The sequence below is a fragment of the Erythrolamprus reginae genome, chromosome 2, assembly GCF_031021105.1.
Source record: "Erythrolamprus reginae isolate rEryReg1 chromosome 2, rEryReg1.hap1, whole genome shotgun sequence".
NCBI classification, from domain to species: Eukaryota; Metazoa; Chordata; class Lepidosauria; order Squamata; family Dipsadidae; genus Erythrolamprus; species Erythrolamprus reginae.
In genome coordinates this window covers 48,672,716-48,688,422 of record NC_091951.1, presented here as the reverse complement: position 1 = coordinate 48,688,422, position 15,707 = coordinate 48,672,716, and the positions used below count along the sequence as shown (strand labels likewise).

The following is a 15,707-nucleotide window of genomic DNA, read 5'->3' as shown; positions in this document are numbered from 1 at the left end:
ATAGGTTCACCATCACTGGTATATGTGATGTATGTTATCTTTGATTTTGATGTGGAGGGGGGGGGACTTTTACTGGGGAAAAAAAGATATGTAACCCAAGTAAGCATTTCAGATGAGACCATTCCTACTTCTGATAAAGGCAAAGAAAGTGGGGAGGTTCATTCAGAAAAGATTCTGTTTATTTTATTTATTTATTGGATTTGTATGCCGCCCCTCTCCGTAGACTCAGGGCGGCTAAGAACAGTAATAAAAAACAGCATGTAAGTCCAATACTAAAACAACTAAAAAACCCTTATTGTAAAACCAAACATACATACAAACAAACATACCATGCATAAATTGTAAAGGCCTAGGGGGAAAGAATATCTCAGTTCCCCCATGCCTGATGGCAGAGGTGGGTTTTAAGGAGCTTACAAAAGGCGAGGAGGGTGGAGGCAATTCTAATCTCCGGGGGGGAGTTGGTTCCAGAGGGCCGGGGCCGCCACAGAGAAGGCTCTTCCCCTGGCCCCCGCCAAATGACATTGTTTTGTTGACGGAGATCCGGAGAAGGCCAACTCTGTGGGACCTAACTGGTCGCTGGGATTCGTGCAGCAGAAGGCGGTCCCTGAGATAATCTGGTCCGGTGCCATGAAGGGCTTTATAGGTCATAACCAACACTTTGAATTGTGACCGGAAACTGATCGGCAACCAATGCAGATTGCAGAGTGTTGGTGTTACATGGGCATTTTTGGGAAAGCCCATGATTGCTCTCACAGCTGCATTCTGCACGATCTGAAGTTTCCGAACACTTTTCAAAGGTAGCCCCATGTAGAGAGTGTTACAGTAGTCGAACCTCGAGGTGATGAGGGCATGAGTGACTGTGAGCAGTGACTCCCGGTCCAAATAGGGCCGCAACTGGTGTACCAGGCGAACCTGGGCAAACGCCCCCCTCGCCACAGCCGAAAGATGTTTCTCTAATGTGAGCTGTGGATCAAGGAGGACACCCAAGTTGCGGATTCTCTCTGAGGGGGGCAATGACTCTCCCCCCCCAGGGTGATGGACGGATAGATAGAATCGTCCTCGGAAGGCAAAACCCACAGCCACTCCGTCTTATCAGGGTTGAGTTTGAGTCTGTTGACACCCATCCAGGCCCCAGCAGCCTCCAGGCATCGGTACATCACTTCCACTGCTTCGCTGACTGGACAAGCTTATCATAAAAGCAGTATTAGCAATCATGATTTTGGCTTTCTTGTCTGGTCTATCTTGGAAAACTGACTGCACTATGAGATAGGAGACAGAATAGTCGACATATTTAGGACAAAACGTTTCCAGCAGTGTCTGTCTAGAAAAAACAAATAAGTTGTGATTCAGAAATAAGCAAATAAATGTACAGTGGTACCTCAAGATACGAACCCCTCGTCTTACGAACAACTCGTGATACGAACCCGGGGTTCAGCAAAATTTTGCCTCTTCTTACGAACTTTTTTCGAGTTACGAACCTGCGTTCGGAGACAGCTGGGAAGCCGCGCGGCTGTTTTAAAAGGTAACAGCCGGGCGGCGGGGCTTCCCAGAAGCCTCCCGAACGCCGGTTCGTAACTCGAACAAAGTTCGTAAGAAGAGGCAAAATTTGGCTGAACCCCGGGTTCGGTTCGGGAGGTTCCTGGGAAGCCCCCCAGGCCGGCTGCGACCTTTTAAAACACCCGCGCCGCTTCGCAGCTGTCTCGCGAAGCCGAACGCGGAAGTTCGGCTTTAGCGTTCGGCTTCAGGAGACAGCTGTGAAGCGGCACGGGTGTTTTAAAAGGTCGCAGCCAGCCTGGGGGGCTTGCCAGCACCCCCCCGAACCCGGGTTCGGGGTTCAGGGGGGTGCTAGCAAGCCCTTCAGGCCGGCTGCAACCTTTTAAAACACCCGCGCCGCTTCGCAGCTGTCTCCTGAAGCTGAACGGCAAAGCCGAACTTCCGCGTTCGGCTTCAGGAGACAGCGGCGAAGCGGCGCGGGTGTTTTAAAAGGTCGCAGCCGGCCTGGGGGGCTTGCCAGCACCCCCCGAACCCCGAACCCGGGTTCGGGGGGGTGCTGGGAAGCAGGCCGGCTGTCACCTTTTAAAACAGCCGGAAAGCCGTTTTTTTGCGGGGGGTTTTTTGGTTGCACGGATTAATTGACTTTACATTGTTTCCTATGGGAAACAATGTTTCATCTTACGAACTTTTCGTCTTACGAACCTCCTCCTTGCACCAATTAAGTTCGTATCATGAGGTATTACTGTATTCCAATTAGACCTATTGGCTTATGAAATGTAGTTTGACAGGAGTGAGGTCTAGAAGTTTGACAAAACTTTTAAGTTGGTAACAACTCTACTAAAATTTACCTGTTACTTTTAATCCATAAACAATAATGCTTATTTTTTTTAACTCATTTTTATGTTCAGGTTAGTATTATTTCTTTTTCATTTTCATATTTATTTCTGCATAAATATGACATAAAATTGTGGTATGTTCTCTACAAAAATTCCCTTGTGTGTATGCAAAAGGGTTCACAAACTTTTAAGCACCATTGTAGAAATAAATAGCAGTGCAAATAGCAAAACAGCTGCAACTGTGCGATCATGGGGTTTGAAGATTTATGTAGGGCATCTTAGACTCAGGTGTTTTTATCCATCCCTCCATCCTTCCTTTCTACTCCCTCAAAGAAAACCAGAAAATGAAAAATATTTTAAATGAAATTGATAGAATAAATCCTGTCATAGTTTAAGTAATTATCTGAAGCCAGTGATGATCCAATGCTTGTTCGGTGTGGCCTGACCATCACAACGACTGATAAAATATATCTAGGTGAAACGTGTGCATGTTGTAAAATGGGCTTACTTAGTAAATCATTGAAAATATGGGAACAGTTTTGGCATTATTATACTAATGTTCAGAGCATGAGAAGATTAGCACGAGCTCCAAGTTCAGAGAGACAAATATGATTTAATAAATCTGGTCACATGTCTCCCTTGATTAAAGCAATTGAAGGATATAATTTATTCACAAGGAATAAATTAAGCAATAGAAGCGAAACAGATGTTGCATTTTATGTCAGAAATACCTATACCTGCTCAGAAATCCAAGTGAATGAACCTGATACTGTAGAATGCAGCTGTCTTAAATAACTCCTTTTTTACTCCCTGCAATCTCTTAATTTGGGGTAGGGTCTGGGCAATTGGAAGGATGTTTACCGGATGGATAATTTTCCTGATGCCACACGGAGTTTGCAAAATATGTTTATTTATTTATTCATTCATTCATTCATTCATTCATTCATTCATTTTCTTTCTTTATTTATTAGATTTGTATGCCGCCCATCTCCGTAGACTCGGGGCGGCTCACAGCAATAATAAACAATATATAACAAAACTAATAATTTAAAAGAAATACTAAAAACCCCATTATTAAAAGCAAACATACACACAAGCATACCATACATAAACTGTATAGGCCTGGGGGAGATGTTTCAATTCCCCCATGCCTGACGGCAAAGGTGGGTTTTAAGGAGTTTACAAAAGGCGAGGAGGGTGGGGGCAGTTCTAATCTCTGGGGGGAGCTGGTTCCAGAGGGTCTGGGCCACCACAGAGAAGGCTCTTCCCCTGGGTCCCGCCAAACGGCATTGTTTAGTTGACGGGACCCGGAGAAGGCCAACTCTGTGGGACCTAATCGGTCGCTGGGATTCGTGCAGCAGTTGTCTACTATTCGTCTACCTAACCAAGCAGAAGAGGAAGGTCAGTTTAGGAAACAGACCATGCAAACATCACAGGAATGTTACTCTATTGTTATAGGGCACAGGTGTCAAACTCACAGTGTCACACCATCACTTGATGTATCATGACTTTCCCCCCTTCGTGAAACCAGGAGTGGGCATGGCCAGGAAATCATGCATCCAGGCTGTAGGTCATGAGTTGACACCCCTATTATAGGCTGTAGGTCATGAATTGACACCCCTATTATAGGTTGTAATGACAGAATACCCGTCAGTTTCCCTTTGGCCCTGTTTATATCAAACAGGACAAGGCACTTTGAACATTGAGCACATTGTTATGTGTTGTATGAATGTTTTATTATTACTGTAAAAACCAATAAAAAACTTTATAATGAATATATCATGTATAAATCTTGCAGTTAAGCAAGTAATTTAATACATTTAGAGCAGTGGTAGGTAAATTTTCATAGAATGAAATGATCGTGGAAAAAGGAGTCTAAAATAGATATGGAAAGGAAAGAAAGAAAGTTTTATAAAGACAATGTGGACAGCAAAAAAGTTGTTGAAGTTCTCAGAACATGTAAAGGAGATAAAAGGATGTGGACACAGAAAGTCTGCCAAATTAACGAAGATGAACATGTACAGTATCATTGCAAAATAAATGAGGATCCCTGGTCCTCCCTAGATATAGTAAGTCTTTTATTAAGATTCGGGGAAACTATAAAATTGGTTTTTATTCCCCCCAAAATGTTAACATGAGCCTACTAGCCTCGGAGCTTCAGCTGCATCTCAATGGTGTGATTATGTGAATCCATTCCCTTTGAGATTTCAGCTGGGATACGGTATTGAAGTTGTTTTGATTGCCTTGATGAATGACCTTTTATATTGTTCGCAAATTATGGAGTGCATTCCCTCAAGAATTGCATTTGCTCTCCATTTGTCTCAGCAGCTAACTAATTTATATCAAATCAAATTCCTTTATTATGGTCTTTGACTAGCCTTTATAGTAAAAATGCGAAATACAGTAGTTCGATGCAACAATTCATTACTGAGAAAAGGAAAAAACCAATAGCATAATAAAACAATGTATCTAATTGAAAGTTTTGCTCTTGAAGATCTTTGGCCACCTGATATATGAGTGTGGGGTTAGCAACTCTTAAAAAAATAATAGGATTGATTACTGTTGGCGCTCATATTTGGAAATGATTGAAGACATAAAAAAACTCTTGTGGCGTCAAAAGAGGACACCATCTGAGGACATAAGCGTTTCTACCTCCCTGGATCCAGAAGGCCAAAATAAAAAACCAAATTAAAAAAAGGTGGCGACCTCCATGGACTGGCACCAACAGAACCAGGTCTATGATGTCACCAGTGGTTTGCTACCAGTTCTATAGAACCGGTGTGTATTTCCTGTAAAATTGTATCTCCTTTGTTCACCTTATAACTGTTAATTGTAAGATATGTCTTCAACTGTTTACATTATGTTTTTTTTCCCTGTATTTTATGAATCTCACTAGGTATGCACCATAGCAGAATGTAAACATTTATTCATTTTATCCGACCTTCATTATTTTTTTACAAATAACTCAAGGCAGTGAACATATCCAACACATTTTCCTCCTGCCATTTTTTCCCACAACAACCCTGTAAGGCGAGTTGGACTAAGAGAGAGAGTGACTAAGCCAAAGTCACCCAGCCGGCGTTCATGGACTTGAATTCACAAGTTTTCCATTTTCCAGCCTCGTGCCTTATTTATTTATTTATTCAATTTTTATGCCGCCCTTCTCCTTAGACTCAGGGCGGCTTACAACATGTTAGCAATAGCACTTTTTAACAGAGCCAGCATATTGCCCCCACAATCCGGGTCTTCATATTACCCACCTCGGAAGGATGGAAAGCTGAGTCAACCGTGAGCCTGCAGATGTAGCAGTCAGCTTTAGTGGCCTATAGTACCGCACTCTACCCACTGCACCACCTCGGCTCATAACTACTTAACTAGAATAGAACAGAAATTTTTTTTATAGAATTTTTATTGGCCAAGTGTGATTGGACACACGAGGAATTTGTCTTGGTGCATATGCTGTCAGCGTACATAAAATATAATATACATTTGTCAAGAATCATGTGGTACAACACTTAATGATTGTCATAGGGGTCAAATAAGCAATGAAGAAGCAATATTAATAAAAATCTTAGGATATAAGCAACAAGTTACAGTCATACAGTCAACATGGGAGGAAATGGGTGATAGGAATGATGAGAAAAACTAGTAGAATAGAAGTGCAGATTTAGTAGAAAGTCTGACGGTGTTGAGGGAATTATTTGTTTAGTAGAGTGATGGCATTCGGAAAAAAACTTCTTTTGTCTAGTTGTCTTGGTGTACAGTGCTCAGTAGCGACGATTTGAGGGTAGGAGTTGAAACAATTTGTGTCCAGGATGTGAGGGGTCAGTAAATATTTTCTCCGCCCTCTTTTTGACTCGTGCAGTATAGAGGTCCTCAATGGAAGGACCACATTAGCTTTTTTTTAACTTGTAACTGAATTTAAATAAATAATATGTGGTAGTTTTTTATTTTTGTTGATTTATTGTCATGTTTTTCTTATAAGATCAAATCTCTTTTTAAGTCTCCTGCTAGAAGTTGATGTACATTCTTTTTCATAGAAATAATTCTACTTATTCCATTGGCTTGCTTCATTTTGCTTTTCTACCTCTCAACAATCCATTGCACCTGAGCACGTTTAGTGTTCATGGACTACATTGGCTCCCACTCCTTGTCTATGGAGATTCTCAGTCATGATTCAGTGAGCCATGGGCATAGCTGTCCCAAAGATGCTTTATCAACTTTGTTTTTCCCTGAAGACATTTCACTTCTCATCCAAGAAGCTTCTTCAGCTCTTACTGAATGGTGGAAAATGAAAGGATTTATATTCCTTGCAGCCATCTAATTGTTCGCTCTCATTCCGAGAGTTGTTGAGGCCACTTAAAGGTTTATTTGTATCTTCAGGACCATCTGAATAGTGCAAATGGGTGTGGAACTTTCTGCAACTGCTGAAAGGACTATGTTGTAAACAGGAGATAGGTGGTGTCATACCCCCCCCTTCTGTTGAGCGAGGGCTGTTCAGTCTTAAAATAGATGGCTTCTTTGATCCATCTTTCAAACCAGTAGCCCTCTGTCCAGAATGTGGACTTTGCCGTCTTCAAAAGAATGACCTTTTTCTTTCGAATGCAGATGGACTGTTGAATATTGTCCTGATGGGTTTGTTCTCCTATGTTGTGACATGCATTTAAGGGATTAGTTTACTAACTATTTTTTTTTCTATTTTTCAAAATAAGCTGTCCCATCTATCAACTGGTGACATTCAAACTAAGAAACAGCCCTTTTTAGCTTGTACATCCAAAATAAAGGAAAATATTCTGATTTTGAGGACTTGTCTAAAATTGTTTATCAGAAACTTCAGATCGTGCAGAATGCAGCTGCGAGAGCAATCATGGGCTTTCCCAAACATGCCCATGTTACACCAACACTCTGCAGTCTGCATTGGTTGCCGATCAGTTTCCAGTCACAATTCAAAGTGTTGGTTATGACCTATAAAGCCCTTCATGGCACCAGACCAGATTATCTCAGGGACCGCCTTCTGCCACACGAATCCCAGCGACCAGTTAGGTCCCACAGAGTGGGCCTTCTCCGGGTCCTGTCAACTAAACAATGTCGTTTGGTGGGACCCAGGGAAAGAGTCTTCTCTGTGGTGGCCCCGGCCCTCTGGAACCAACTGCCCCCAGAGATTAGAATTGCCCCCACCCTCCTTACCTTTTGTAAGCTTCTTAAAACCCACCTCTGCCGCCAGGCATGGGGGAACTGAGATATTCTTTCCCCCTAGGCCTTTACAATTTTATGCATGGTATGTTTGTATGTATGTTTGGTTTTGTAATAAGGGTTTTTTTCTTCTTAGTTGTTTTAGTATTGGATTGTTACATGCTGTTTTTATTACTGTTGTTAGCCGCCCCGAGTCTACGGAGAGGGGCGGCATACAAATCCAGGAAGGAAGGAAGGATGGAAGGAAGGAAGGAAGGAAGGAAAGAAAGAAAGAAAGAAAGAAAGAAAGAAAGAAAGAAAGAAAGAAAGAAAGAAAGAGGAATTGCTAGCCTGATAGAAAAAGAACTGAATGAACTTATAGGCCTAAAACTTTACATTCCGATAGAATAAAACTTTTCAGTTATGAAATTAGAAACTTAGCTAATATGAAATTTTTGGAAACGGGAAACAGCATATAGGAAACCAAACTGTTTGTGACGCTAATCTGCTAGTGATATTTTGTTATAGTATCTCAGGCATCATTGGAAAACAGCTTAAATACCAGTAAGCATGTGGGTTTGATATTTGGAGGTAGTCATTCAGAAGAGAAAACTGACATGTTATTGTTTTGCCTCTATTTTTAACAAAGCTCATATGATATTACAGATGCATTTTTAGAAAACGAAAACATATGATTTTCCTTTTTAGAGATGTGATAGTGTTTTCCAAGATTACACATGCTGAAAGGAGCTTGGCAGCGGGAGGGGAAGCATGATTATTGAATGCTTGTGGTTTCTCAATTCATGTAAATTGAATTCTTTCGTAAGTTTGAAATGCTATGGAAATCAAGTGAAGAGTGCGTAGCGTTGAAATAAAATTAACATGTAAAGTGATTTTATGTATTCAGCTTGAAGCGACTATGAATTTGAGAGAGAAATCTCATTACTTATCTTGTATAAGGATAATATTTAACTTCTCCATTTGCTGTCCTTGATATAAAACTTTTACAATGTGAATGATGGTTTTCTGTGGCTGCCCAGAGAGAAAGGTTTTTCAATTGATGGAGATCAATTTCTATCATCTCTGTTCTCACCGTTTTTTTCCCTCTTGCAGGATAACAGATTTAGGAAATATTAAAAGAAGATTGTATTTATCGACAATCCACAAAGAATTGTCTGTAACCCCTCTGCATGCAAAAATCCCTCTCTTTATGATCAAGCGCAAAATTGTAAGTATATTTCCTTCCTTGTTCAAATGATTATTGTCATGTCTGATTCTCTTCTACTTTCTATTGCAGTGCTTAAATATTTGGTCATTGCTACCAGCGATCCAGCATGTCATGATTACTAGAAATTGTTTTTCTGGTTAATTTCACATATATCTTCAAAATTAATTGTATAGCAATGCACACAATATAGTACAAATTTGATCATCATTAGGCACTTCTGTGGCATGGAGATTAACTGGATTGGTGGAACACGAGATCAATCATGAATCCTACTGTCAGGTGCCCTTCTTTCTTCCCATTCCTATTCAGTGGATGAGAACCAAAATACAATTTCATGCCGAGCATTCCAATAATGTTATGTTATTAATTCTGTATGCATATCACCTTAATTGCTTGATTTGAGTAAAAAGTTGTTAGAAATTAAATAAAAAAAACATTGAACATGGTATGCCACAGATTAAGAGAATTGGGAGAAATGATCCTGTAAAATGATTTGGTTACCTGTTCAATTACATCACTGGCAATTAATTCCAGCCACAACTAGTGTGTTCATAAGAATGATTCCAGATTTCTGTCTGAAATAATTTGTGGGGGGGGGGGGGAGTAAGGAAAAAAACAAAGTATTCTTAGATTCATGTATATAGGCAAATAATCTTCAGATTTTATTTACAAAATTAAGATATCCTGGAAAACATGCATTTCATTTTATTCATGCAATCTGTAGTAAAAAGAGGTAGTACTTACTTAGTGACTGGAGTTGGGATCTGCAAGCAGCACCACTACAGAGTGAAACATCATGGGACCAAAAGAGGCTTATAATTTCACTTCCACTATGGTCAGTTTCTCTTGGGTGCATTATGTCATTAATTATCATATCCCTTCTTGATGGTATCCATGTTTTTGGATATCTTTAAATGCAAATCAAATATGGATGTGCATGTTATATAATCTTCCAGACTCTACATAAGCAATATTTTCTTGCAGATGTAATTTGAAAATACTGTTTTCTTCTTAAAGGAAACAAAAGAAAGTTCCAGGAATAAGAATGACTTTGTTTTAAAAAAAAAATGAAATTGGTATGTTTTATGCATCCCTTAGAAGTGTTACCAAATTAATAAAATGTCTATTTTTTAATCTTCTTTTACAGTCAGAAGTCAGGAATTAATTTAGCTATGTAGGTTTAATTTTTATTGCAGAATTTGTTCTGAATTAATCCTATCTTCTAGTGTTACATGTTACTAAACAATATCAACACGTCCCCTTCATTTCACTCACAACAGTTTTCTATTTGTACTCAAAAAGGAAAAGGAAAAGCAAGCACCTTAATCCTTACCTTTGATATATTTTGGTTCCAGCCAGTGAAGTCTGTTGAGATTTAAAACAACAGCAATAATAAATAATGATCTAGGGCAGGGGTCGGCAAACCTGCCCGCACGTGGCTCTTTGGCCCCTAGAGTGCGGCTCTTTTCCAAGGCTATGCAGGGGAGCCACGTGTCGGAGTTGGTGGGGGAGTGGCAAGGAAAGTATGAGGAAGTCTTCCGCCTGCAAAGATTTTTCCTCCTCTGAATGTCACATGTGCGTGCGCAGGCGAGCTCCCATTCCACCGCCAGTCCGCCATGCGGCTGGGGGGGCTGAGCGCTCTGCTGAGGGTGGCCGCAGCTCCCTTGCCGCCCCCTCCGGCATTTAAAAAAGGTGCCCACTCACCTACGCGCCCACCTGCCCTCGGGTTCCGCGGGCTGCACCTTCCCAGCGCCGCCCCCATGCTGGTTTCCCGTTGAAGAGTGGCCGTTGTTCCGCTCTTCAACGAGGCTCCGCTCGTTGCTTCTGCTGCTCAGCCTGCTCCTTCACCCTGTGGGGAAAAAGCGGTGGTCAGCCTCCCCACCCCACCCCAGAGGCGCATGGTAGGGCGCAGCAGTTCGCCCTGAGGCAGCGCTGAGGGAGGATTGCGCCCGGAGGAGGCGGTGAGTCTCCGCGCCCGCTCACTGAGACCTCCGCATCTGAGGCCAAGGTAATGGAAGGCGTACCGAAAGCCAAGCCGGGCCCAACACACACACATATACAAACACACCTGCCTCCTCCTCCTCTTTGAGTTTCCAGCCCCCGTTTTCAGAATGGGGACTGAATGGGAGCCCAGGGTCGGAGGGTGGAGGCTTGTCGGGCGAGTCTTCCACGGGGAGAGAAGAGAGAGGATGAAAGTGGGAAAAGAGAGAGAGAGAAGTGGACAGAAAGAAAGAGAAGGGAAAGAGAAGTGGAGAGGAAGGAAGAAGGGAGGGAAGGAAGGGCGGGTGGGAGGAAGGGAAGGAAGCAAGAGAGAGGGGGAGATAAAAAGAGAGGGAGGGAGGAGGAGAGAGAGAAAGAGGGGGGAAGAAAGGGAGAGAGAAAGGGAGGGAGGGAGGAAGAGGGAGAAATGAGAGAGAAAAGGGGGAGAGAGAGGGAGGGGTACCCAGAAATGAGAGTGGTAGAAATTTGAGGAGGGATGATCAATATGGATTGACTATGGAATGATAGTAAAAGATATATTTAGGTGTTGTTTAATATTAGGATGTATAAATTTGTAAAATTGGATTAGAATTTTAGAACTATATAGAATTACATAGGTAAAATTAATGGAAGATACATAGGATAAATAAGAGGTTTATGATATGTACTGTATGATTTTATGACTTTGCATTATGAATTTAAAATATACAGTGGTACCTCAAGATACGAACCCCTCGTCTTACGAACAACTTGTGATACGAACCCGGGGTTCAGAAAAATTTTGCCTCTTCTTATGAACTTTTTTCGAGTTACGAACCGGCGTTCGGAGACTGCTGGGAAGCCGCGCGGCTGTTTTAAAAGGTGACAGCCGGGCGGCGGGGCTTCCCAGCAGCCTCCCGAACGCCGGTTCGTAACTCGAAAAAAGTTCGTAAGAAGAGGCAAAATTTTTCTGAACCCCGGGTTCGGTTCGGGGAGGTGCTGGGAAGCCCCCCAGCCCAGCTGTCACCTTTTTAAACAGCCGCGCGGCTTCCCAGCTGTCTCCGAACGCCAAACACGGAAGTTCGGGTTTGGCGTTCGGCTTCAGGAGACAGCTGGGAAGCCGTGCGGCTGTTTTAAAAGGTCGCAGCCGGCCTGGGGGGCTTCCCAGCACCCCCCCCGAACCCCGAACCTTTGCCGAACTTCCGGGTTCGGGGTTCGGGGGGGTGCTGGGAAGCTCCCCAGGCCTGCTGCGACCTTTTAAAACAGCCGTGCGGCTTCCCAGCTGTCTCCCGAAGCCGAACACCAAACCCGAACTTCCGCGTTCGGCGTTCGGAGACAGCTGGGAAGCCGCGCGGCTGTTTTAAAAGGTCACAGCCGGGCTGGGGGGCTTCCCAGCACCCCCCCTAACCCCGAACTTTTGCCGAACTTCCAGGTTTGGGGTTCGGGGGGGTGCTGGGAAGCCCCCCAGCCTGTCTGTGACCTTTTAAAACAGCCGCGCGGCTTCCCAGCTGTCTCCGAACGCCGAACGCGGAAGTTCGGGTTTGGCGTTCAGCTTCAGGAGACAGCTGGGAAGCCGCGCGGCTGTTTTAAAAGGTCACAGCCGGCCTGGGGGGCTTCCCAGCACCCCCCCGAACTTTTGCGAAACTTCCGGGTTCAGGGTTCGGGAGGGTGCTGGGAAGCCCCCCAGCCCGGCTGTGTCCTTTTAAAACAGCCGCGCGGCTTCCCAGCTGTCTCCGAACGCCGAATGCGGAAGTTCGGGTTTGGCCTTCGGCTTCGGGAGACAGCTGGGAAGCCGCAAGGCTGTTTTAAAAGGTGACAGCCGGCCTGGGGGGCTTCCCAGCACACACCCCCGAACTTTTGCCGAACTTCCGGGTTCGGGGTTCGGGAGGTTGCTGGGAAGCTCCCCAGGCCGGCTGTCACCTTTTAAAATAGCCGCGCGGCTTCCCAGCAGTTACCGAACGCCGTTTTTTTGCGGGGGGGGGGGGTTTTGGTTGCACGGATTAATTGACTTTACATTGTTTCCTATGGGAAACAATGTTTCGTCTTACGAACCTTTCGTCTTACGAACCTCCCCCTGGAACCAATTAGGTTCGTAAGACGAGGTATGACTGTACTTGGAAACGTAGAAGATTGATGAAAGTTTATAATAGTAAATGCTAAGTGCCTGAAAATTAATTGAGCTTGGAAATATTGAATGAAATTATAGAAAAGTAAATATGGATTGATGCATTGGTGCTCAGATAGATTTTCATAATATTATTAGATTACTATAATACTATGATAAATATTTAAGAAATGAAGATTTTAAAGCATGGATTTATTAATAGTTGTGTTTTTGGTTTTGCTGGGTTCTTTTAGTTTTAATAGTAATAGATTTTGGTTTGGTTTTATTATTAATTTCTTTTAATAAAAAAGAAGAGAAATTTTCTCCCTATTAATTAGGAAAAGGTTGTATAAGGGTTTTTAGTTTCTTTTAAGAAGATTTGTAAGAGGATAATGATACTAATTGAAATATAAAATAACAGAATAACATAGTGGGAAGGGACACATCACCTTTATTAAGCTTTTTATCTTTATAATAACAAATAGCTCCTGATTTGATATTTCCACTTGTAAAGGATTTTTGCACCATATAGAATACTAAAACTCGTGCCTGTTTGATTGTTTGTAATCTCCAGTTGGGCAAAACAGTATACTATAAGGGCAGCAATTTTGAATCAATGTACCTCAGATGAAATAATTTTTAAAATGTGGACAAAATCCAGGACTCATGACTCCTATGCAATTGAAAATTGGCAAATTGGTCAGCCACAATCATATGATAGCTATTTCCAACACTCGCTGTCAGCTTCCCTCAAGGATAGTCAATGGGGAAACCAATAAAAGGCTACTACTGCTCCCTCTGCTTTCTTGCCCATGTGGTCTTTCTGTTTATCTCTGAAACAGTTACCCAACATTAATGGATTGTCTATTCTCCATTAAAAATGTCCGCACTGAAGAAGCTAATTTTTTGGGGATTGTTCAGAAAATTTTCAAAATATTTTTGCGGACTATACCTCAATGAGGTAAGTAAGAAATAAAGTTTTTGTCCTCCCTGGCCTCCCAAACCTTCTGTGCACCCTGTTTTTCATAAAAACAAGCCTGTTTTTCATAAAAACAAACCTGTTTTTCACCCGGTTTTCCCAAAAATTGGGTGGCCAGAGGGCTTGGGAGGCCTGCAGAGAGCTCCTAGGGGCTGGGGGAAGGCATAAACGCTCCTGTTTTTGCAAAAAATGACCATTTTTTACCCATTTTGTTTTCAAAAAATGGGTTGTTTTTGCCTTTCCTCAGCCACGTAAACGAGCTCATTTTTCTCAAAACTGGGACATGGGGATGGGGTTTTGGGAGGCCAAAAATGGCTATATTCAGTGTATAAGACACACTGACATTTCCACCCTCGTTTGGTGGGGTGAGTTTTATACTCCGAAAAATACGGTATTTTCTCTTTTTTGCTTGCTTGATATCCAATGTTACTAACTCTATATCTTTGGGCTATTTAGATGCAGGCAAGGTCCGAGTGGCACATAAGCCAAGCAATAAATGCACTTGATATTTAATAATATATTTTATTGAAAATTAGTTTTGCAAATATGTCTCTAAACTTTTCCCCCCTCTCTTTAGTGGTGCAATTTGTGCATCGACCTGGTGGCATTTACCAGTGAGATATTCAAAGGAGCTGTTTTTCAGTCTTTGGATGGTATTATTGTTTCGGCCAACTGTAAACTACGAAAAATCTTCACACTGAAGTCAAACCCCCTGAACCCTGCAGATGATGATGGTATGTTAAGCTTGGCTTCCTGGGTTTCCAGATGACTAAGATGTGCTTCTTGACTTATCTTTCCAACTTCTGTGATGAATTATCCAAAGGGTTTTAGATGGTTTCCTGGCAATTAATGGGTACATAAGATATCCTATGCACGTTTTTCACTCGTTGGATAGTAAGTGACCTTTTCTAAATGTGGTTACAAATGTGGTTCAGCATTTACATTTTTATAAAGCAGCACTTTTATTAAAATTGCACGGAAGATACTGTTTCAACTTTAAATTAGCATACAAACTGCTAATAATCTACCTTCAGGTAAGTGTTTCATTAAACACTTTGAAAGAAAGCTTGTTATTCAATTATCAAAGGTTTTTTTTAAAAAACTGAGATATGTCATTTTCTCAAGGCAGCTTCTAAAATGAAAGAGTAAAGACTTCCTTGTAAAATCTGACCATTATGGAAATTGGACTTTTGAGAAAGGAAAAGAGAATTGATGATACACTGCACATTAAGTATCTTCCTAATAAAGTGCATTCATGAATTCCTATTATTCATCAGCTGCATGTTTTAGTTGAACTATACACCATCTCCTAGACCAGTGATGGCGAACCTTTTTTGGTTTGCGTGCCAAAATTGGTGTGTGTGGGTGTGCTAGCATGTGTCCACATGCCCACACCCTTTCCCTCCCCCCATGCATGAGCACCCCCCACACTGCCCCCCGTGCATTCGTACAGGCCTTTCTGAAGCCTGGTAGGTGAAAGAAAAAAGCCCAAACGGGAAAACTGATAGCTATTTCCAACACTCTGCCCCCAGTCAAAGGTAATATTTACTGGTTCTCTAAACCAGTGATTTTCAACCTTTATTGAGCCGCGGCACATTTTTTACATTTACGAAACCCTGGGGCACATTGAGCGGGTGTGGGGTGGGGGCTAAAAAAAGTTTGGACAAAAAAATTATATCTCTCTCTTCCTCCCTTTGGCTCTATTTCTCTCCCCCCCTCTTTCTCTCCCTTTCTCTTTCTCTCTCTCTCCATCCCTCTTTCTTTCTCTTCCTTCCTTCCTCTCTTTTTTGCTCTCTTTCTCTCTCCCTCCCTACCTCCCTCTATGTCTTTCTCTCTCTCTCCTTCCCACCCTCTTTCTCTCTTTCTCTTTCTTTCTTTCTCTTGCTCTCTCTTTCTCTCTTGCTTTCTTTTTCTTGTTCTCTTTCTCTCTCTTGC

The 15,707-nt window shown here is 42.4% G+C and overlaps 1 protein-coding gene across 7 annotated transcripts in view; it reads left to right on the top strand.

Annotated features, from left to right (window-relative positions):
- The window catches only part of CFAP20DC (CFAP20 domain containing), a 263,548-nt gene that overhangs the window by 87,725 nt on the left and 160,116 nt on the right, over positions 1-15,707 (top strand). For all 7 annotated transcript variants that reach the window (XM_070738145.1, XM_070738144.1, XM_070738142.1 and 4 more), the window contains 2 exons: positions 8,616-8,730; positions 14,350-14,506. In XM_070738145.1, coding sequence (XP_070594246.1) covers positions 8,616-8,730; positions 14,350-14,506 — 272 coding nt within the window. The remainder of the gene's footprint in view (positions 1-8,615; positions 8,731-14,349; positions 14,507-15,707) is intronic.